The 23,068-nt window shown below is 43.2% G+C and overlaps 1 protein-coding gene across 1 annotated transcript in view; it reads left to right on the plus strand.

The window, feature by feature from the left end:
• The first annotated feature begins 362 nt into the window (after positions 1-362).
• LOC309558092 (contactin-associated protein-like 5) overlaps positions 363-23,068 on the plus strand; it is a 591,346-nt gene continuing 568,640 nt past the window's right edge. The window contains exon 1 of the mRNA XM_082261047.1: positions 363-1,402. Coding sequence (XP_082117173.1) covers positions 1,321-1,402 — 82 coding nt within the window. The 5' untranslated portion in view covers positions 363-1,320. The remainder of the gene's footprint in view (positions 1,403-23,068) is intronic.

The following is a 23,068-nucleotide window of genomic DNA, read 5'->3' on the forward strand; positions in this document are numbered from 1 at the left end:
TTTATAATTCAATTTGCAATCTCTTGTATGATCCAATGTAGGTAAAGTTTGCCCATGTACATATTATGCAAGGTTTTAATTTCCTGTTCAGTCTGCAAGCTCTGTTATATATAATGATCCCATGTAGATAAAGATCATCCATGTACATAGCATGCAAGTCTATAAATCCATGTGAAATCTACAATCTCTGCTGTCTGTAGTGATCCCAAATAGATAAAGATCCTTAATGTACATTGCATGCAAATCTATAAATCCATGTGAAATCTACAATCTCTGTTGTCTGTAGGGATCCCATATAGATAAAGATCCTTAATGTACATTGCATGCAAGTCTATAATTCAATTTGCAATCTCTTTTATAATCCTATGTAGATAAAGTTTGCCCATGTACATATTATGCAAGGTTTTAATTCCCTGTTCAGTCTGCAAGCTTTGTTGTATATAATGATCCCATGTACTGTAGATAAAGATCATCCATCTACCTAGCATGCAAGTCTATAAATCCATGTGAAATCTACAATCTCTGCTGTCTGTAGTGATCCCAAATAGATAGAGATCCTTAATGTACATAACATATAAGTCTATAATTCCATCTGCAAACTACAAGTTCTGTTGCATATAGTGATCCCATGCAAATAAAGATTACCCATGCACGTCTAAAATTCCTTGTGCAATCTACAAGCTCTGAGGTGTACATGCAGATGAAGATCCCTCCTGTTCAGTCTTATGTATGCAGACACAGCACCTCCTATGAGACTGGCACAGGGAGCAGACACAGAGCACAGCCATCTGGATTGCACAGAATCCTGTCAGTGTGTCTATTGCTCCCTATGCTGGCTGTGACATCGCTGGACTCCTGCTCCCAGGCTCCCATGCACAGTGTGCTGCTCCTGCTCCCATACACAGTGTGCTGCTCCTGCTCTCATGCACACTGTGCTGCTCCTGCTCTCAGGCTCCTAGGATGTACAGTGGGTGTATCTGCTCCAGGCTGTGGGTGGGGAGCTCCATTGCTCGCCTATAAGGAGCTGTCCACCATCTCAGTGCTGAATCTTCCTCCAGCGCTGGAAGCTGCCTCTCCTCTCCTCTTCTGAGTCTCCTCTTCTCTTCTGAGTCTCCTCTCCTGTCTGGCTGCCTTGTGGATGGTTCTCTTGCAGGAGTTTGTGCAGAGGAAGTCTGCAGCCCAGCCTGGATTATCTGGATGCTGCTGAGAGCACAGGATTGTCTGAGCAGGCACAGAGATCTAGGATAAAATCATCACACACTGCCTCCTCTACCTGAGCAAATTCTGCTGGAGGAAAAAAGAAATAACTAAAAAATAACAATGGATTCTAATGCAAGCTTGTTGGGGGCTTTTCTGTTTGTGCTGTCTGCTGTGTGGCCCCTGGGATCAACAGCTGCAAACTGTAAGTGATGGGGACAGTTGGGTGTGATGCACAGACACCTGGGGTTCTCTGACAGCTGGGGTGGGGAGTTACCTTGATGGGTTGTACTAATGCATGTTTATTCGATTTCTCAGGTGGTACCTTTTATGCATAGGTAGATTGCTAGTGCTAGGTAGATAATATTTCATGGTTACCTTCTGCAATATGGTAGGAAGAAATTTAGGGACTGAATCATAGGAGGTATTGCTTTAGATCAGCCATTCTCTATCAGGGTTCTGTGGAAGCCTAGGGTTTTTCTAGAGGTTGCTTGGGGTTCCTTGAGTTGTGTTGTTTAGCAGTCTATAATATTAGGGTTCTTTCTACTGACCACCAATGTAAGAGTCTTAGTTGCCATTGACCTCCAATGACTTGGTTTTAGTAAGGGTACTAGAGTTAGGACTGCAGGTAAAACAGGGTGCCGTGGAGTGGCCCTGCAGCTTACACGTGCATTTGCAAATGTGTGCTAACTAAACCCCTGTTTTGACGCAAACTGTTAGACAGGTTAATTTGGTTGGTAAGCAAACTGGTTAGCAAATTGAACTGGGAATTTTATTTTTGTTTGTTTCATAAGGGTTCCCCAAGACCTAAAAATTAATTTAGGGTTTTCTTTAGGGTAAAACGGTCAAGGAAGGTTAAGCTGTGGCTTATTGACCTCTTTGATGGTTCCTGTATAGTTTCAGGGCCAAGGCCACTTGGTAGAACCAGCAGCATTACACCAATGATGTTTGAGCTGAAAATAAATTAGGGGTATACCTTTGGGGTAAAAGTCATGGACGGCTGAGCTGTGGCTAATTGACCTCTTTCCTGCATAGTTTTGGGGGCCAACATATTGCTTTAGATCAGCCATTCTCAAGCAGGGTTCTGTAGAAGCCTAGGGTTTTTCCAGAGGTTGCTTGGGGTTACTTAGGTCGTAGCTGGTTGACCTCCCATCTGATGGTGCCTGCGTAGCTCTGTGGCCAACACCACTTGGCAGAGCTAGCTATATGACACCAATGATTTTTTTTTAGCAGTCTATATTAGCTTTCTTTTTACTGACCGCCAATGTGAGGCACAGTTGCCATTGACCCCCAAAGAATTAGTTCTAGTAAGGGTTCCCCATGACCTGAAAATTATTTAGGGTTTCCTTTAGGGTAAAACGGTCAAGGAAGGTTAAGCTGTGGCTTATTGACCTATTTGATGGCTCCAGTATAGTTTCAGGGCCAAGGCCACTTGGTAGAACCAGCAGCATTACACCAATGATGTTTGTGAGCTTTTTATAAGGTTAGCATTCTTTCTGATGACCACCGATGGTCGAGGCATTTTTTGAATTGACCCCAGATGAATTTGTTTTAGTAAGGGTTCCTTGAAGACCTGAAAACTATTTTGTTGTTTTGTTTGGGTAAAAAGGTTGAGCTGCGGCTGATTGACCTCCATTTGATGGTACCTCAATAGTTTCGGGGCCAACACCACTTGGCAGAGCCAGCAGCATGACATCAATGGTCTTTACAGCTGCCTGTAAGGGTGACATTCTTTCTACTGACCACCAGTGTAATAGACATTGTTGCCACTAACCCCCAAGAAATTAGTTTAGTAAGGTTTTCTCAACACCCTGAAAATTGTTTTAGGGGTTTCTCTGGGGTAAACAAGGTTGGGGCAGGTTGATCTGTGGCTGTTTGACCTCCCCTTTGATGGTGCATGCATAGTTCTGGAGCCAATGCCACTTGGCAGAGCCAACAGCATGACACCGATGATCTTTTAAGCTGTCTGCAAGTGTACCATTTGTTCTACTCACCACCAATATAATGGTCATTTTTACCATTGACCCCCAATAAATTGGCTTTAGTAAGGGTTCCTTAAAACCCTGATAATAATTTTAAGGGTTGTCCTGGGGTAAGAAGGTTGAGGAAGGTTGAGTTGTGACCGAATGACCTCCCCTTTGTTGGTGCCTGCATAGTTCCAGGGCCAATGCCACTCGGCAGAGCCAAAAGCTTGGCACCAATGGTCATTGCCTGTCTTTATCTGATACCAATGGTCTTTATCTGACACCAACGGTCTTTCCCTGTTTTTGTTGGACACCAATGATCTTTCCCTGTTTTTCTTGCACAACAATGGTCTTTCCCTCTATTTGTTGGACACCATTGGTCTTTCCCTGTTTTTCTTGGACACCAATGATCATTCCCTGTTTTTCTTGGACACCAATGGTCTTTACCTGACACCAATGCTCTTTCCCTGTCTTTATCTGACCGGAGCCAATGCCACGACAGAGCCAGAAGCATGACACCAATGGTCTTTTTAGCTAGTTAGTTGTAAGGGTAGTATGCCTTCTACTGACCTCCAATGTAATGGGCATTCTTGCAAATGACCCCCGATAAGTTGGTTTGAGTTAGGGTTTCCCAAGACCCTAAGTGTTGTAGTGTTGCATGCAAATCCTCTGCCATTGACCAAAGTAATAATAAGCACTGACAAATTAAGTCTCATAATGTGCTTCTTGTCTTTACTATTATCTTATTGCTGCTGATGTAGGAATCCATAGGCTGCTTTCTAATGTATCATTAAGTTTGCATCCTACCCAACTGCACCTAAGTGATCTTAGCATAATGCCCATATAGATTTGTCCAGCTGCTGAGCAGCGTTAAATAGATGTGTGGTTGAAGGGGGGTCAGCGAATCACCTATCGATTGAACTGCTGGGAAGGCATGAAGCCACTGCTGATAGGACAAGACAGATGGATACTGTAGGAAATATGCTGGTTAAGATTTTCAAACCTGTACACCTGCTACAACGTATCACTCCTCAAACTTTAATTTGTGACCAAGTTCCCACCACTCCAGAAGCCATAGCTGCTGCGGTCTCTCAGGCAAGGGGGCCTGTCATTATAGAGGCCAGTAGGCAGCTGGAATGTTTTATAGGAAAGGCTGCTTGGAGGTGCGATGGGTTTAAAATAAACCAAAAACATCTGACTGTTCAAAGGACAAAACTGAAGCAAGAAATCCAAATATAAGCTGCAGAGCATGTTTTATCATGTGGATATATGGATATATATATTTATATATATATATATATATATATATATATATTTGTATATAAAATATTGATGTATGTAAGTTAAGGTGACCAGATTTTTAAAATGAAATCCGGGGACATATTTTTTTTTTTTAGCAAATGGCACAGAACTGCATAATGCACAGAGCGCTGGGCACAGGACTGCATAATACACCGAGCGCCGGGTATAGGACTGCATAATACACAGAGTGCTGGGTACAGGACTACATAATACACAGAGCACTGGGCACAGGACTGCATAATACACAGAGCAATGGGCACAGAACTGCATAATACACAGAGTGCTGGGCACAGGACTGCATAATACACAGAGCGCTGGGTATAGGACTGCATAATACACAGAGTGCTGGGTACAGGACTACATAATACACAGAGCACTGGGTACAGGACTGAATAATACACAGAGCAATGGGCACAGAACTGCATAATACACAGAGCGCTGGGCACAGGACTGCCTAATACACAGAGCGCTGGGCACAGGACTGCATAATACACAGAGCACTGGGTAGAGGACTGCATAATACAGAGTGCTGGGTACAGGACTACATAATACACAGAGCACTGGGCACAGGACTACATAATACACAGAGGACTGGGCACAGGACTGCATAAAACATAGAGCAATGGGCACAGGACTACATAATACACAGAGCGCTGGGCACAGGACTGCATAGTACACAGAGCACTGGGCACAGGACTGCATAATACACAGAGTGCTGGGCACAGGACTACATAATACACAGAGGACTGGGTTCAGGACTGCATAAAACATAGAGCAATGGGCACAGGACTACATAATACACAGAGCCCTGTGCACAGGACTGCATAATACACAGAGCACTGGGCACAGGACTGCATAATGCACAGAGCTCTAGGCACAGGACTGCATAATATACAGAGCGCTGGGTACAGGACTGCATAATACACAGAGCACTGGGCACAGGACTGCATAATACACAGAGTGATGGGCACAGGACTACATAATATACAGGGGGGGGGTGATAGGTCTCAGCCAGCATGGGATGCCCTGTCTACATGAATCCACCCCTGAATCCAGGGACAAAACCGAGGACAAATTTGGACTGGGGACAGTGTCCTCAATCCGGGGACTGTCCCCCGAAACAGGGGACGACTGGTCACCCTGATGTAAGTCTGTTGCCGTACCATGAAAGTCCATTTTGTTGCCTTAATCAATTTCCACTGCTATATTAATTCTAGGACGTAGGTACATTTCAATTGTTGATTATGGTGTAGCACTTTTTTAGATTCATGTTTTATCATAGACAATATTTCTATGGGCTGCCTTTGTAACGTGCAATTCTGTTGACCGCGCCAAACTCAGCGTACTTCCTGCATTCTTGCTAGAAATAATTTTTTAACAGAAAAGTCAAACGTTTTCTGCTTATCAATCGTTCTGCAGAGTTCGTTGATATATGTGGCGTAACGATCAATGTGTAGCTTACAGTCGAATTTTGATTTTTTATTAAAGCGGTGCATTGTGGTTATTTGATCACTGGGGGTCACTGTTGCTCTTTTTACAACTTTTGCCTTAAAACCGCTCGACAAAAACGAATGAAAACAGCGAATTACACTTTGGATCGAGTATCTTAATGCAGAAAAATAAAGAGGAGCCTTTTATCTCAGCTATACACTGTAATGAAATATTCTATGGAAAATGATGTCAGCGGGTTGAAAAAAAAAAAAAAAATAATAATATTGAGCTCATTAACACCCAAGACTGAAAGCTACTGTATATCATTCTGTAAAGTTATAGGATATATGATGAGAAGTAATACAACAGCACATATAGGAGGATCAGGGCCAAGCTTAATATCGCTCTATAACGAAGATAAAGAGATCCAATAAACAGATGTATAAACATCTTACTGGCTGTAGGCGTGCAAATCGCCTTTACGTTCCCCATCTTCAAATATCTTGTAAATCAGTGATATGAATTACCATATTTTACTTGTCAAGAAGGTAGTTACTTGAGAGATGTGCGAGGAACTCAAAACCTGTGAATAATTCATGGCCGTTGCGTTTTCCCGCTGTGTGCTGCGTTTAATGTATGATGGACACATGCAGTGGAGGGGGAATGGAGAAAGTCAATGTTATTGAATTAAATAAATGATATTGAATTAAATCATAGGTGTGCGCAGCCTATTGCATTAGGGTGTGCACCCCAAAGTTTCAATACACATGCATGTGTGTGCCTACATGTATATGGCCCCGGTACATTACTCTCCCTGCTGGCAAAGTGAAATAGAACTGCGTAGGCACTTCTCTTATGGCAGAGCAGGTCAGAGGGAGATCTTTCCCATCTCCTTACTGGCAAACAGAGCAATAATGCTAATGTGCCCTAGGTGATTAGGTGTGCCCAGGCACACCCGGCACACCCTGTGCGCACGCCTATGTATTAAATAACTAAATAGTGCTGGCACTGATATATCTTTTTTTCCAATCCTCTTGCTGCTTTCCCAGCAAACTCAGAAATACTGGCTCTCATAGTTCCTTGAAGGTTGCAGGAACGGGTGGGGGGGATACGCGTTACCGAACTCTATTGGCCGTGTATTCTGGATGGATATTGGAAAAAAAAAGAAATGCCGCCTCTTCTTCCTCATTACAAGTCTGCTGTACCAAAAATAATTGTAAGGGGTTTTAACCTGTAGTGATAGTATTCAGTATGCCTTGACGTCATTTATACTATTCTCCTCTTTTTTTCTATGCGGGCCAAGCTGTCCAAGAATAGTGATATTATAATTTGCTTCCCCTAGTTTTCACTGCCCTCCCCTCCCCACTAACAAGCTAATGACAGTTTAACCACTTCTGGACCGGGTCTTTTTCTGACACTTGTTGTTTACAAGTTAAAATTTTGTTTTTTTTTGCTATAAAAAAAAAAAAAAAAAAATATTATATATATATGTTTTTTTTTATTATTATTTATTTAAATTTTTTTTTATTTGTTTATTTATTCATTTATTTTTTCTGTCTTGTATTTGGATCCTAAATGATTGAATGTATATATGACTATGTAATTTTATGTTTTCTATCAAGTCTGCCAATAAAGTCAAGGGTCTCTGATGAAGCACCTTGGAACACATCAGTGAAACGCGTTAGTTCCCATGTTCTTTTTGTTGGACCACCAGCAGACCACCCATATCTGTTGGCTGGATCTATCCTTTATGGCGGATTTGTAACTATATTTCCACTTTTGTGTTGATTATCATGTCTTTTAACCGGTTGCCGACTGCTCACAGTATATTTACTGCGGAAGTCAGCCCCGGCCAGGCAGAGTGACGTAGATCTACGTCACTCGCCTGTCACTGCTATTAGAGCAAATAGCGGGCAAGCGCGCGCCCGCTGAGGCGCGCGCCCGCTGAGGCTCGTTCAGGGAGGAGTGCGGGCGTGTGACCGGCGGACCCGATGTCCGCCAGTCACTCACCAATCGTCGGTACAGCGGGAGAAAGGCAGAGCGGCTTATGTAAACAAGCCGCCTGTCATTCTCCCCTGTGTAAAAATGAAGATCAGACGGTTCTACTATGTAGAACTGTTGATCTTTGTTTTTACACCAATAGCAATGTCCCACTACAGTTAGAATCACGCCCCTAGGACACACTTAACCCCTCCCTGTCCAATAGAGTTAACCCCTTCCCTGCCAGTGTCATTTTTGCAGTAACAGTGCATATATAAAGCACTGATTACTGCAGTAATGTCACTGGTAACCCCAAAAGTGTCAAAAATGTCAGTCAAGGGTCCGATCTGTCCGCCGCAATGTAGCAGTACCGCAAAAAAATCGCAGATCGCCGCCATTACTCGTTAAAAAAAAAAAAACACCAAAAATGACAAAAATCTTTCCCTTTGTTAGTAAACGCGATAACTTTTGCGCAAACCAATCAAAATACTCTTTTTGCAATTTTTTTTTTACCAAACATATGTAGCAGAAAACAATTTGGCCGAAAATGTTAAAAAATTTTGATTTTTACATTTTTGGGGGGGGGGGGGGAATTTCATATAAAAAAAAGTGAAAAATATTGTTATTTTTGCAAAATTGACGCTCTTTTTTTGTTTATAGCGCGTGATCAAAAAATCGCACAGGTGATCAAATACCACCAAAAGAAAGCTCTGTTTGTGGGAAAAAAAGGACGTGAAATTCGTTTAGGTACAGCGTCGCACGACCGCGCAATTGTCCGTTAAAGTCACGCAGTAAAAAATCGCAAAAAACCCCCAGACAACTTTCCCCTCTTTTTATATTTACCGTATTTGGGATGTGGGAGTATTTGTTTGCAATCATCCTTAATACCGTGTTGCGCTTTTCTTATTTTTGTTATAAAATTACTTAGAACCCCCAAACATTATATATATATATATATACAGTATATATATATATATATATATATATATATATATATATATATATATATATATATATATATATATATATATATATATTAGCAATGGTCCTTGAGAATAAAATGGAGATCATTGCAATATTTTTTTTATCACACCATATTTGCGCAAAACTAGTGCATAGAACTAGTGATGTCATCACTGGCCCCCTGTGCTTCTTTATGAAATGCAGGCACTTGTTTATGGGAAAAAAAAATCACTTTTTTGAAGTTTTTGCTGCCATAACCTCTGTATTTAACATCAAAGTACCGACGTAAAACTGCAGTGGGCGGTCCGAAAGTGGTTAAAATAAAATCTGTCTGTTTTCATTACATATCTTGTATTAGAACTAGTGATATCATCACTGGGCCTCTGTGCTTCTCTATGAAATGCAGGCAAATCAAGGGACAGCAGGGTGTTGTACATAGCTTCCAGAAATCATTGCAGCGGCCTGCCTCAGTACTCGGCTCAAGAGCCCTCAGCCCTGGGATGGCTCTTGGGAGGAATTATGCAAATATCAAAATGCCTTGATGTGAGGGAAAAAGCCAATCATACATTGCTTGCATATCAATTCACTATTATTCTATTTATTATATATATATATATATATATATATATATATATATATATATATATATATATATATCTATATCTATATATATATATATATATCTAGATAGATAGATAGAAAGATAGATAGATAGATAGATAGATAGATAGATAGATAGATAGATAGATAGATAGATAGATAGATAGATAGATAGATAGATAGATAGATAGATAGATAGATAGATAGATAGATAGATAGATAGATAGATAGATAGATAGATAGATAGATAGATAGATAGGACCCCCTAGCAACCAATCACCTGCTCATCAATTTAGAAAGTTAACTCCGGCAGTGCCCGCTGTTTATTCAGGGCTGCTGTTTCTCTCTCTTCCATTCTGCTTCAGTGCCCTCTAGCTCCGCTCTCCTGTGTCTCCTGTCCTGCATGCCCTAATAAGGTAGGAAGGGGAGAGCTGGGAGGGGCTGTGTAATGTAAAGGGGTCCATGGGGGCTGTATATTGTAAAGGGGTCCATGGGGGGCTGTATAATGTAAAGGGGTACATGGGGGGCTGTATAATGTAAAGGGGCCCATGGGTAGGAAGTTGGCTGTGTAATGTAAAGGAGCCCATGGGGGGCTTTGTAATGTAAAGGGGTCCATGGGGGGGGCTGTGTAATGTAAATGGTGGCATGGGGGGCTGTGTAATGTAAAGGGGTCCATGGGGTGGGTGTGTAATGTAAAGAGGCGCATGGGGAGCTGCTTAATGTAAAGGGTTTATGTAGGGGCTGTGTAATGTAAAGGGGCCCATGGGGGGGGGGTTGTGTAATGTAAAAGGGTTTAAAGGTATGAGGGGAGCTGTGTAATGTAAAGGGGTTTATGGGGGGGGCTGTGTAATGTAAAGAGGTTCATGGGGGGGCTGTGTAATGTAAAGAGGTCCATGGGGGGCTGTGTAATGTAAAGGGGTCCATAAGGGGGTTGTGTAATGTAAGGGAATCCATGGGGGGGGGCTGTGTAATGTAAAAGGGGCCCATCGGGGGGCTGTGTAATGTAAAAGGGTTCAGAGGTGTGGGGGGGCTGTGTAATGTAAAGATGTCGATAGGTGTGGGGGGGGGGGCTGTGTAATGTAAAGGATCTAGAGGTGCAGGGGCTGTGAATTGTAAAGGGGTCCAGAAGTATGGGGGCTGTGTAATGTGAAGGGGTCCAGAGGTATGGGCGCTGTGCAATGTAAAGGGGTCCAGAGGTGTGGGGGGCTGTGTAATGTAAAGGATCTAGAGGTGCAGGGGCTGTGAATTGTAAAGGGGTCCAGAAGTATGGGGGCTGTGTAATGTGAAGGGGTCCAGAGGTATGGGCGCTGTGCAATGTAAAGGGGTCCAGAGGTAGGGGAGCTGTGTAATGTAAAGGGGTCCAGAGGTGTGGGGGGCTGTGTAATGTAAAGGATCTAGAGGTGCAGGGGCTGTGAATTGTAAAGGGGTCCAGAAGTATGGGGGCTGTGTAATGTGAAGGGGTCCAGAGGTATGGGCGCTGTGCAATGTAAAGGGGTCCAGAGGTGTGGGGGGCTGTGTAATGTAAAGGATCTAGAGGTGCAGGGGCTGTGAATTGTAAAGGGGTCCAGAAGTATGGGGGCTGTGTAATGTGAAGGGGTCCAGAGGTATGGGCGCTGTGCAATGTAAAGGGGTCCAGAGGTAGGGGAGCTGTGTAATGTAAAGGGGTCCAGAAATACGGGGTCTGTGTAATCTAAAGGAGTCCAGAGGTATGGGGGCTGTGTAATGTGAAAGGGTCCAGAAATACAGGGGCTGTAATGTAATGTAAAGGGGGTCATCCTACATTTTACACGCAGTTATAGCTGCAGTCCTATAAATTTCTATTAGGTTGCGTGTTTTTTTTCTTTTCTGCATTTTCTGAAAGCGCACCAGAAGTCCCGCATGCTGCATCTTTGGCGCACTTTCAGAAAACAGGAAAATCATTTTTTTTTCACCAACCCTAGTGACGCCACTGGCAGTAACACACTGTAAGTGTACCACTGCCAGTCACATGTATTTCTGTCTGGTGCCTCAGTTCAGTCGGCGCCATTTTTGCAGAGGAGGAGGAGCCTGGCTGCCGGGGGGGGGGGGGCAGAGGGAGGAGGATTATTTTGGGTTCCGGGTCGCAGTGCACAGAGGTGCTACACGTGATGTCACTTGTTGATACGTTGATGTGCGGTGCGACGCCAACCCGCCTTGGGGTTGGGTGGCCAGATATAGGATCCGCCCCAGGTGCCAAATGCTCTAGGTATGCCCCTGGCTGGAGGTCAGATTGCAATGTTTTAAGAAAAACTGTTGCTGTAACTAAATTGTTAGCTGGAGTTGGGCTTTAATTTGTCGCTTAGCTAAAGTCAATCCAACTTTACATTTCCATCTAAGACCACCTTGTCCATAGCAAGACAACACTGTGGTCACTTTGTTGCAGCTAAAACAACGTTGTCTCCCTGGGAAAGGAAATAAAAAATCAATATCTGTTTGAGGATGCCCCACAGATGCTCAATAGGGTTTAGGTCTGGAGACATGCTTGACCAGTCCATCACCTTTACCCTCAGCTTCTTTAGCAAGGCAGTGGTGGTCTAGGAGGTGTGTTTGGGGTCGTTATGTTGGAATACTGCCCTGCGGCCCAGTCTCTGAAGGGAGGGGATCATGCTCTGCTTCAGTATATCACAGTACATGTTGGCAGGATCAACAGGTAATAAAATTAAACTGTCTGTGGTAATGCTTGTGACAGACGGCATCATATATGTTTATTTTTGCTTTTATCTATAGTTCTACTTTAAGTCAGACTGCAATGTGAAAATTACTGTACAGCAACCAATAATAACCAGTCAGAAGTTATTTTTGTTGCTTTGTCTGCTTTTAGTTCTAGTATTTACACATCACTTGGATATCAATTTTTTTTCTGTTATTTATTATTTATATTATAATATTTACAGTATCTCAGAAAAGTGAGTACACCCCTCACATTTTTGTAAATATTTTATTCTATCTTTTCATGTGACAACACTGAAGAAATGACACTTTGCTACAATGTAAAGTAGTGAGTGTACAGCTTGTATAACAGTGTAAATTTGCTGTCCCCTCAAAATAACTCAACACACAGCCATTAATGTCTCAACCGCTGGCAACAAAAGTGAGTACACCCCTAAGTGACAATGTCCAAATTGGGCCCAAAGTGTCAATATTTTGTGTAGCCACCATTATTTTCCAGCACTGCCTTAATCCTCTTGGGCATGGAGTTCACCAGAGCTTCACAGGTTGCCACTGTAGTCCTCTTCCACTCCTCCATGATGACATCACAGAGCTGGTGGATGTTAGAGACCTTGCTCTCCTCCACCTTCCGTTTGTGGATGCCCCACAGATGCTCAATAGGGTTTAGGTCTGGAGACATGCTTGGCCAGTCCATCACCTTTAACCCTCAGCTTCCTTAGCAAGGCAGTGGTCGTCTTGGAGGTGTGTTTGGGGTAGTTTTAATGTTGGAATACTGCCCTGTGGCCCAGAGGGGATCATGCTCTGCTTCAGTATGTCACAGTACATGTTGGCATTCATGATTCCCTCAATGAACTGTAGCTCCTCAGTGCTGGCAGCACCCATGCAGCTGCAGACCATGACACTCCCGCCACCATGCTTGACTGTAGGCAAGACACAGTTCTCTTTGTACTCCTCACCTGGTTGCCACCACACACACTTGACACCATCTGAACCAAATAAGTTTATCTTGGTCTCATCAGACCACAGGACATGGTTCCAGTAATCCATGTCCTTAATCTGCTTGTCTTCAGAAAACTGTTTGCAGGCTTTCTTGTGCATCATTTTTAGAAGAGGCTTCCTTCTGGGACAACAGTCATGCAGAACAATTTGATGCAGTGTGCGGCGTATGTTCTGAGCACTGATAGGCTGACCCCCCACCCCTTCAACCTCTGCAGCAATGCTAGCAGCACTCATACGTCTATTTCCAAAAGACAACCTCTGGATATGACGCTGAGTATGTGCACTCAACTTCTTTGGTCAACCATGGCGAGTCCTGTTCTGAGTGGAACCTGTCCTGATAAACTGCTGTATGGTCTTGGCCACCGTGCTGCAGCTCAGTTTCAGGGTCTTGGCAATCTTCTTATAGCCTAAGCCATCTTTATGTAGAGCAACAATCCTTGTATCCGATATTATATATTATTTAAATTATCATTTATGTAAAGTATTATATTATTTAGAATTATATTCATTGCTTTGTCTACTTTCAGTTCAGTACTTTATACATCGCTTGCATACCAATTAATTTTTTTAATATATACTGTGTATATATATATATATATATATATATATATATATATATATATATATATATATATATATATACACAGTATATTGTATATTATATAAATTATCATTATCAGAATTGTATTTATATGTATTATTATTTATTTATTATTGTTTATTTATATTATTTATATTTTAAATCACTTCTATATGTTTTATATCTTTATCTATTTTTAGTTGCTTATTTATATTATTAAATTATTGTATTTATTTGTTTATTATTAGTATTATTTATTATTATTTATTTATTTATTTTTTACATTTTTATATTATTTATATTTTATAGCTCTTTATCTGCTGTTGGGACAGATAGTGAGGCAGCCATTTTGGGCACACTTGGTGGAATATCATGCTGAGACCAATTTTAGACAAGCCTACCAGGATATCTTAGAAATGTGGGAGGAAATCAGAGTGCCAGGAAGAAACCCATGCAAGCACAGGGAAAACATGCAAACTTCATGCGGATAGTATTCTGACCTGGACTCGAACCGAGTCCCCTAGTCAGGGCCGTTTTAAGGAATTTGGGGGCCCCAAGCAAAATGGACATGGAGGCCACCCCCCCCCCCCCCCGCACACACGCAAAGCCTACAGGAACCACAGCATAGCCATACAGTTTAAGTTCACCCACACTTTATATAAATAAAAAATGAGTACAGTGCAAATACTGCTTAAAAAAATATTTGAAATTTGAACATTTTCAACAATTGAACATTTGCAAAAAACACCACTGTACCATAAAATCAAATATACATTAAAAATTGCACAATAACTAAATCTAACATACTTACACACACACACACTCACATTCTCACAAACATGTGCAAATTATCGAAAACTGTTGTTTGCGAGCCTTGTTTTCTGCAATGGCAATCACAATGTCCTCCATGTCCAAAGACTGGCGAACATCACGCTCAATTGACATAAGTGCCAGTCCTGTGAGCCTTTCTTGGCCCATGGTGGACCTCATGTAATTTTTTATCAGCTTCAAAGCTGAAAAGCTCCTCTCACCAGAGGCCACTGACACAGGGAGAGTCAGGAGTAGACGCAAAGCAATGCCTAAATTACTGTACAAATCCAGTAGCTTCGCACTGTATATGTGATTAAGCATGTCAAATGGGGAAGTGGCTACATGGTCTGGAAAAGTGTAGAGAGATGAATTGGTCCAATTTTTGCACGAAAAAATGGAGTGACAGACTGTCAGTGTGATCATACCTGTCGCTGGCCTGGTCCGGTCCACGTGTGTGAGGAGGATGTGATGGTTCGTGGTGTGTCTCTCTCTGGCGAAGTTCGCTGGCTTTAGGCTGCCTAGGCTGGGGTGGGGCTGGTGCGCACTGCGCAGATGCACGCCGCCGCCGCGCACTCTCCCCCTAGCGAGCTGGCGCCGCGTGACGTCATGCCGCTCCTCCGCTGTGCGCCTGCCTGTCACAGGCCGCCTGTGTGTTGTGAGGCCGGCCTGTGTGTGTGAGGCACGGCCGCAACGTTTGTGTTTTGGGTTTTTGGGATAATGTCAGTCTGGGTCTTGGGGCCCCAGGCCAGCTCGGGGCCCCAAGCAATTGCATTTACATTTTGAAAGTGATTTATGAATTTCACTTATATCACAGTTGTTTTTCTGGCGCAACACTGTTTGTTTTTTATTGGTATTTGATTGTGAAGGTGTAAGCACTTTAAGGGTCCATTCACACTAGCGCGACTTGTCAGGCGTCTTGGTCGCCTGACAAGTCACTGTCGGTCGCTCGCCATTGAATAGTACAGGAGCCGTTCTAATAGGAGCGACACAAGTCGCTCCGACTTAGAAAAAGGGTCCTGTACTACTTTGGGGCGACCTGGAGGCGACTTGCATTGACTTCAATTATATGAAGTCCGTGCAAGTCGCGCCGAGGTCGCGGTGCACGCTTTGCACCGTGACTTCACAGGTCGCCCCACAAAGTCGTGTCGCGCCAGTGTGAATGGGCACTTAGTGTTTGCAGCCGGATGTGATTTACCTGTGCACTCTGTTGATTTATTGCACATATACTTAAGGTTTTAGCACATAGAGATTATTTATCACATTTTTTCGCTGATAGTTTTTTTGATAATTGGAATTTCAACCCTATAGAACACCTTTGGGATGAATTAGTGGAGGCCCTTCTGGAAGAATGGTCAAACATTCTCATAGACACACTCCTAAACCTTGTGGACAGCCTTCCCAGAAGAGTTGAAGCTGTTATAGCTGTAAAGGCTGAGCCAACTCAATATTGAACCCTATGGACTAAGACTGGGATGCCATTAAAGTTCATGTGTGTGTAAAGGCAGGCGTCCCAATACTTTTGACAATATGGTGTGCTATGATCCCAGGACATAACCCTTGACACATCATCATTGGGGCAAAGGTCAAAAATGTGGGGCTGTCCAAGCAAACCCAGGACAATTGGAACTCTGCCTCTGCAGCACTGACATCCCAACCAGTCCTGCTCAGTAAACCTCTGTGGTCTGCATAAAATCTACCCCCATTTTGTGAATATGAGCAGAGGGGGTTCTGTAGTCCTAACACACTTTCTTCCCTAGGGTGACAACACTGTCCCTCCATAGACGCAATATAGTGAGTGAGCATTGTCACCCTTGGACAGAAAGTGTGTAGGTAGGTGGAGTTATTTACTTTGCCACTAGGTGGCTCTGTACCAGAATAGTGTCTGGTTACAGCAGACAGTGTCATCAGGTGCTAGCCTCCTTTTAGGGAGAGCCTTCCTGCAGTGATGTCAGGGTTGAGTCAGCGCCCATATCTAAGTCAGGGAAGGAGAAGCACAGACACACTTGGTGTATCGGAGCTAAACATCCCACACTTATGCGGATGTAACCAGCACATGTAGGCCCTTGGTGGAGTTGAGGAGTGGCGTACTCCTGCTGAGTGTGTGTCAGGGCACTGCTTGGTGCAGTTAAGGATGGCTCTGCTCTCTCTCCTCCTTCCTCTCCTCCCGAGGTACCATTGCCAACTGGCATGCTGTGCACTGGAACTTTTCCAACTACCAGTGAGGCTGTGGAGGGGAGGAGGGTTTTATGGAGCTGGGGTGCAAAGTGGGTGCACATATATGCAGTTGAGGGACACAATAAGGGGATGAAGAGAGGGGCTTCTCTCTGGAGAGTGCATAGATTGGATGAGAAAGCCAGGCACACAAAGATTTTCTTACTAAGTGTCATATACAGTGCATCCGGAAAGTATTCACAGGGCTTGACTTTTTCCACATCTTCTGTTACAGCCGTATTCCAAAATGGATGAAATTCATTATTTTCCTCAATTTTCTACAAACAATACCCCATAATGACAACGTGAATGAAGTTTGTTTGAAATCTTTGCAAATTTATTTAAAATGAAAAAGGAAAAAATCACATGTACATATGTATTTACAGCCTTTGCCATGACACTCAAAATTGAGCTCAGGTGCACAATATTTCCACTGATCATCCTTGAGATGTTTCTACAACTTGATTGGAGTCCACCTGTGGTAAATTTAGTTGATTGGACATGATTTGGAAAGGAACACACCTATCTATATAAGATCTCACAGTTAACAGTGCATGCCAGAGCACAAACGAAGCCATGAAGTCCAAGGAATTGTCTGTAGACCTCCAAGACAGGATTGTATCAAGGCACAGATCTAGGGAAGGGTACAGAAACATTTCTACAGTATTAAAAAGTCCCAATGAGCACAGTGGTCTCCCTCATCCGTAAATGGAAGAGGTTTGGAACCACCAGGACTCTTCTCAGAGCGGGCCGCCCGGCCAAACTGAGCAATCAGTGGAGAAGGGCCTTAGTCAGGGAGGCGACCAAGAACCCAATGGTCACTCTGACAGAGCTCCAGCGTTTCTCTTTGGAGAGAGAAGAACCTTCCAGAAGAACAACCATCACTGCAGCACTCCACCAATCAGGCCTGTATGGCAGAGTGGCCAGACAAAGCTACTCCTCAGTAAAAGGCACATGACAGCCTGCCTGGAGTTTACCAAAAGGCACCTGAAGGACTCCCAGACCATTAAAAACAAAATTCTCTGGTCTGATGAAACAAAGATTGAACTCTTTGCCCTGAATGGCAAGCGTCATGTCTGGAGGAAACCAGGCATCGCTCATCAGCTGGCCAATACCATCCCTACGGTGAAGCATGGTGGTGGCAGAATCATGCTTTGGGGATATTTTTCAGTGGAAGGAACTGGGAGACTAGTCAGGATCAAGGGAAAGATGAATGCAGCAATGTCTATATTGATACAGAAAAATGTCTACAGTATTGAAAGTCCCAATGAGCACAGTGGATTTCCATGATCCGTAAATGGAAGACGTTTGGAACCACCAGGACTCTTCTCAGATCGGGCCGCCCAGCCAAACTGAGCAATCAATGAAGAAGGGCCTTAGTCAGGGAGGCGACCAAGAACCCAATGGTCACTCTGACAGAGCTCCAGCGTTTCTCTTTGGAAAGAGAAGAACCTTCCAGAACAACCATCTCTGCAGCACTCCACCAATCAGGCCTGTATGGCAGAGTGGCCAGACAAAAGCCACTCCTCAGTAAAAGGCACATGACAGCCCATCTGTAGTTTGCCAAAAGGCACCTGAAGTACTCTCAGACCATTAAAAACAAAATGATCTGGTCTGATGAAACAAAGATTGAACTCTTTGGCCTGAATGGCAAGCGTCATGTCTGGAGGAAACCGGGCATCGCTCATCAGCTGGCCAATACCATCCCTACAGTGAAGCATGGTGGTGGCAGCATCATGCTTTGGGGATATTTTTTAGTGGAAGGAACTGGGAGACTAGTCAGGATCGAGGGAAAGATGAATACAGAAATATACAGAGACATCCTTGATGAAAACCTGTTCCAGAGCGCTCTGGACCTCAGACTGGGGTGAAGGTTCATCTTCTAACAGGACAATGACCCTAAGCACACAGCAAAGATAACAAAGGAGTTGCTATGGGACAACTCTCTGAATGTCCTTGATTGGCCCAGACAGAGCTCAGACTTGAACCCGACTGAACAACTCTGGAGAGATCTAAAAAATTGCTGTGCACCGACCCTCCCCCATCCAACCTGATGGAGCTTCAGAGGTCCTACAAAGAAGAATGAGAGAAACTGTCCAAAAATAGGTGTCCCAAGCTTGAAGCATCATCCTCAAAAAGACTTGAGGCTGTAATTGGTGCCAAAGGTGCGTCACCAAAGTATTAAGCAAAGGGTGTGAATACTTATGTACATGGGATTGTTTTTGTTTTTTTATTTTTAATTCATTTGCAGAGATTTCACACAAACTTCTTTCATGTTATCATTATGGGGGATTGTTTGTAGAATTTTGAAGAAAATAATGAATTTAATCCATTTTGGAATAAGGGGGTTACATAACAAAATGTTGAAAAAGTGAAGCGCTTTGAATACTTTCCAGATGCACTGTATACAGTATATATATATAATGTGTTTTTCTTTTTTTGGCTGGAAGGGACTCAGGAATTGCTAATGGTCCACGGGCTAGGGGCACAATACTTGTCTTTCCCCCAGGGGAAGCATCCCAAGCTACGTCACAGACAGCACATTGCTCAGATATGGACAGGTGCCACAGAGTGACATGAGGATCTCATGTCTAGTGCTGAAGCACTCCTGGAGACATACTTCAATCTACTTAGGTGTGAGCGGGTGAATGCGGGCTAAATGTCTCCGTACCCAGCATGGAGAGTTCTGAATCTTCCATTTAGGTAACAATCCTAAGGTTACTAGAAGAGAAGACTGGTAATTAGGCAAAAAACAGGCTAAAAGACGGGTGTTGCATATTTTCAGGTGTCCCCATTGAAGTCTTAAGGACAAAAATTTTGTTATTCTTCTAAAAAAATAATGAATGTACTTTTTGGGTGACAAGTGGCAGCATATGGCTCAGGTGTGAGCCACCATTGGGTGTGAATGTTCATATAGGGAATCTTTGTGTTGAGTTTTGTAGCACTTTGGGAAATTCCCACTGTGTTAGGAACATGTGTGTCCTGTACCTGTATGTGGAGCTTGAGATGACGAGGGTGGCCTCTTGCAAAGTTCCCATCCAAGCATCCCTGGATGATGAAACTGCAGGGGCATAGACAGATGTAGCCTCTGTAAGCAGGAATTTGGGAGCGGTGGTATCTGACAAGCAGAGGCACAGCTGGTGATGCCCTGTGGTTGTACCAAGTTCAGGTGATGGCGGACATTAGAAGGTACATGGAATCAGAGTCAGAAACAGACAGAGTTTGGCAGCAATTGGGCAGTGAGGTACAGAATCACTAGGCAAAAGTGTGGTCAGTGGTCCAGGCCAGGGTCAGAAAGCAAACATGAGAAGGCAAGGATAATCTGATGAACAAGGTCAGAGAGTTAACCAGGTCAGTAACAGGGTCACATATGTGCATTAAGACTGGATCATGTGGATAAGGCTGAAGACCATACAGCATAGGACCAGTGCAGGATTCAGGTTTAAATAGGCCGCCTGTCAGCAGTGAATGTGTGGGCAAATGAGCAATCTGTCTTGTATTCCTCTACATATGCACACGCAGCAGCATGTCTTAGCCTGGCGGCTGGCACCAGGTTTCTGACAATGGGTACATCTTAGAGTGGCTGTGCTGTAGTAGAACTAAACAGTTTCGTGGAACTATACATATAAAAATCCTGATGACTTCAATACATAGTTACATAGTTAGTCAGGTTGAAAAAAGTCCATCTGGCTCAACCAATAAAAAAAAAAAAAAAACAGTAATGAAAACCCAACCATACAATCCCATATACACAATCCTATACCCACAGTTGATCCAGATGAAGGCAAAAAAAACCCCCCAGCAAAGCATGATCCAGTTTGCTACAGCAGGGAAAAAAAAATTCCTTCCTGATCCCCCGAGAGGCAATCTGATATTCCCTGGATCAACTTTACCTATAAATATTAGTACTCACTTATATTAAGTTCACCCAGGAAAGAATCTAGGCCTATTTTAAAGCATTCTAGTTAGCTAACCAATCTAGGGAGTCAATTCCACATTTTCACAGCTCTTACGGTGAAGAAATCTTTCCGTATTTGGAGACAAAATCTGTTTTCCTCTAGACGTAAAGAGTGCCCCTTGTCCTCTGTGTTGTGAACAACTCAACACCAAGTTCACTATATGGACCCTTTATGTATTTATACATGGTGATCATATCCCCCGTTAATTTCCTATTCTCAAGAGAGAATAAATTCAGTTCCTCTAATCATTTCTCATAGCTGAGCTCCTCCATGCCTCGTATCAGTTTGGTTGCCCTTCTCTGCACTTTCTCCAGTTCCCTGATATCCTTTTTAAGAACTGGTGCCCAAAACTGAACTGCATATTCCAGATGAGGTCTTACTAATGATCTGTACAGGGGAAAATTATATCTCTCTCTCTGGAGTCCATGCCTCTCCTAAGACAAGAAAGGACTTTGCTTGCTTTGGAAACCGCAGCTTGGCATTGCATGCTATCAATAAGCTTATGATCTACCAGAACACCCAGATCCTGCAGATTGTGCCTCAACAGCCTCCCTAATGAAGCCCTTTCCACCCCCAGGCCCCTAAGTAGCTTCTGGCAGTCTATTATGGCTATAGTCGCATCGCTGCCCATAGGTAACCTTTGAAGAGGTGGCCATTTTCCTACAATGAATAGTAGTTGAAGCAGTAATAGACAAGTTTTTGATCCCTCTCTAGTGTCTAGTAGAGTTCCATCTGCAGATGACAGCTTGCAGCAAACTAAGTGTGAGTAACACATGTAAATCTAATATTTACAGCTAATTTAAGCCTAAAAATACTCTAACACAATTATGTTAGCACTCGGTTAGGGGGAAACACAACAAATAAGCTTATCAGATGAAAGAACAAGTTCTGAAAGTGATGATGTGAAAAGCGAGGGGGAAGAATGTGTTAAAGGTGGGGGAATTACTTTGGAAGATAACACTAGAACTATTATTATAGTCACATACAGCGTGGGACTGGCGGTGTTTGCTAAGTGAACAGTGCTGAGCGGTAACCTTTACGTACCAATCAGAACCGGCTCACAACAGCTCAGTCTGGAGAGACTGTTCAAAGATATGGCAACAGTTTCTTGACCAGTAGAATAAGTCCTGCTAGGGCCACTTCTGAGTTGTCCACAACGACCTTCTTTCTACTATTGGTGATTCAGTGTTTTCATTTCTCTGAAATATTGATGAGAGCAGTCTTTCTCAAACAGGGTTCCATGGAACTGTAAGGTTGCTAGGAGTTCCTTGTGCAATTAGCAACTGTCTCTCAGATGAGTAACCACTGACACCAATGATCTTTTCTTTTCTTTTCAATGATCTGTAAGGAGGGGTTCTTGCCAATGACCATAAATGTAAGGGGCATTCTTCCCACTGACCACCAATGTAAAGAGCATCTTTCCCAATGACCACTTATGTAAGAAGCATTCTTCTCATTGACCCCCAATGTAAGGAACATTCTTCCCACTCACAACCAATTTACGGAGCATTCTTCCCACTGACCACCATGACAAGGAGCAAGGAGCATTCTTCCCACTGACCACCAATGTAAGGAACATTCTTCCCACTGACCACCAATGTAAGGAGGATTCTTCTTACTGGCCACTAATGTAAGAAAAAATCTTCCCAATGATGTCCAATGTAAGGGGCATTCTTCCCACTGACCACCAATGTAGGGAGCATTCTTTCCAATGACCACCAATGTAAGGAGCATTCTTCCCAATTTTGTTTATTAAAAGTCTTGCAATCAATAAGCATAAAATCAATATACATAAATAAATATATACATATTTACATGAAAAGGGGGGAAAAAAAAAAATACATAGCAAATTCTGCTCTCAAATAAAGACTGCCTTTACAGCAAAAACAAAACTCACATCATGAAACACATCATTACCGGAAAAAATTATCTTAATAAGACTCACACCACCACACCAGACATCAAACCTGCGAGGTCAAGAAACAAAACCACTCCCATTATGCATGCAGCCCTTCTTCAAAAATGAAGATATTAACTAACAAAAGCTAAGGGCGTGAAAGAAATAGCATAGGAAAAAAGCTTTTCACCCAGAGATGGACAGTTCACCAAAAGCAGATCTGATATTCCTCCACGCCCTTATCCAGACCGCTCGAGGCTCCCTGCCCTTCTCAAGACCCCGAATCTTCCCAACCTCACCCAGAATATCGTACACCACCACCTCGACAGGGAGGACTTTCTTCCGCAGGGTAATCTGGCACCGTGCATTCCACGTGAAGTAACGGACAACTATACTAACTAGAAAAAGTGTATCCAAATCAAAATCCCAGCGAGTCGGGAATGCCCCGTACACCCACTCCGCATAACTCATGCGATAGAGAAAGGGG

This window comes from Pelophylax lessonae (assembly GCF_965119305.1).
Source record: "Pelophylax lessonae genome assembly, chromosome: 6".
NCBI lineage: Eukaryota > Metazoa > Chordata > Amphibia > Anura > Ranidae > Pelophylax > Pelophylax lessonae.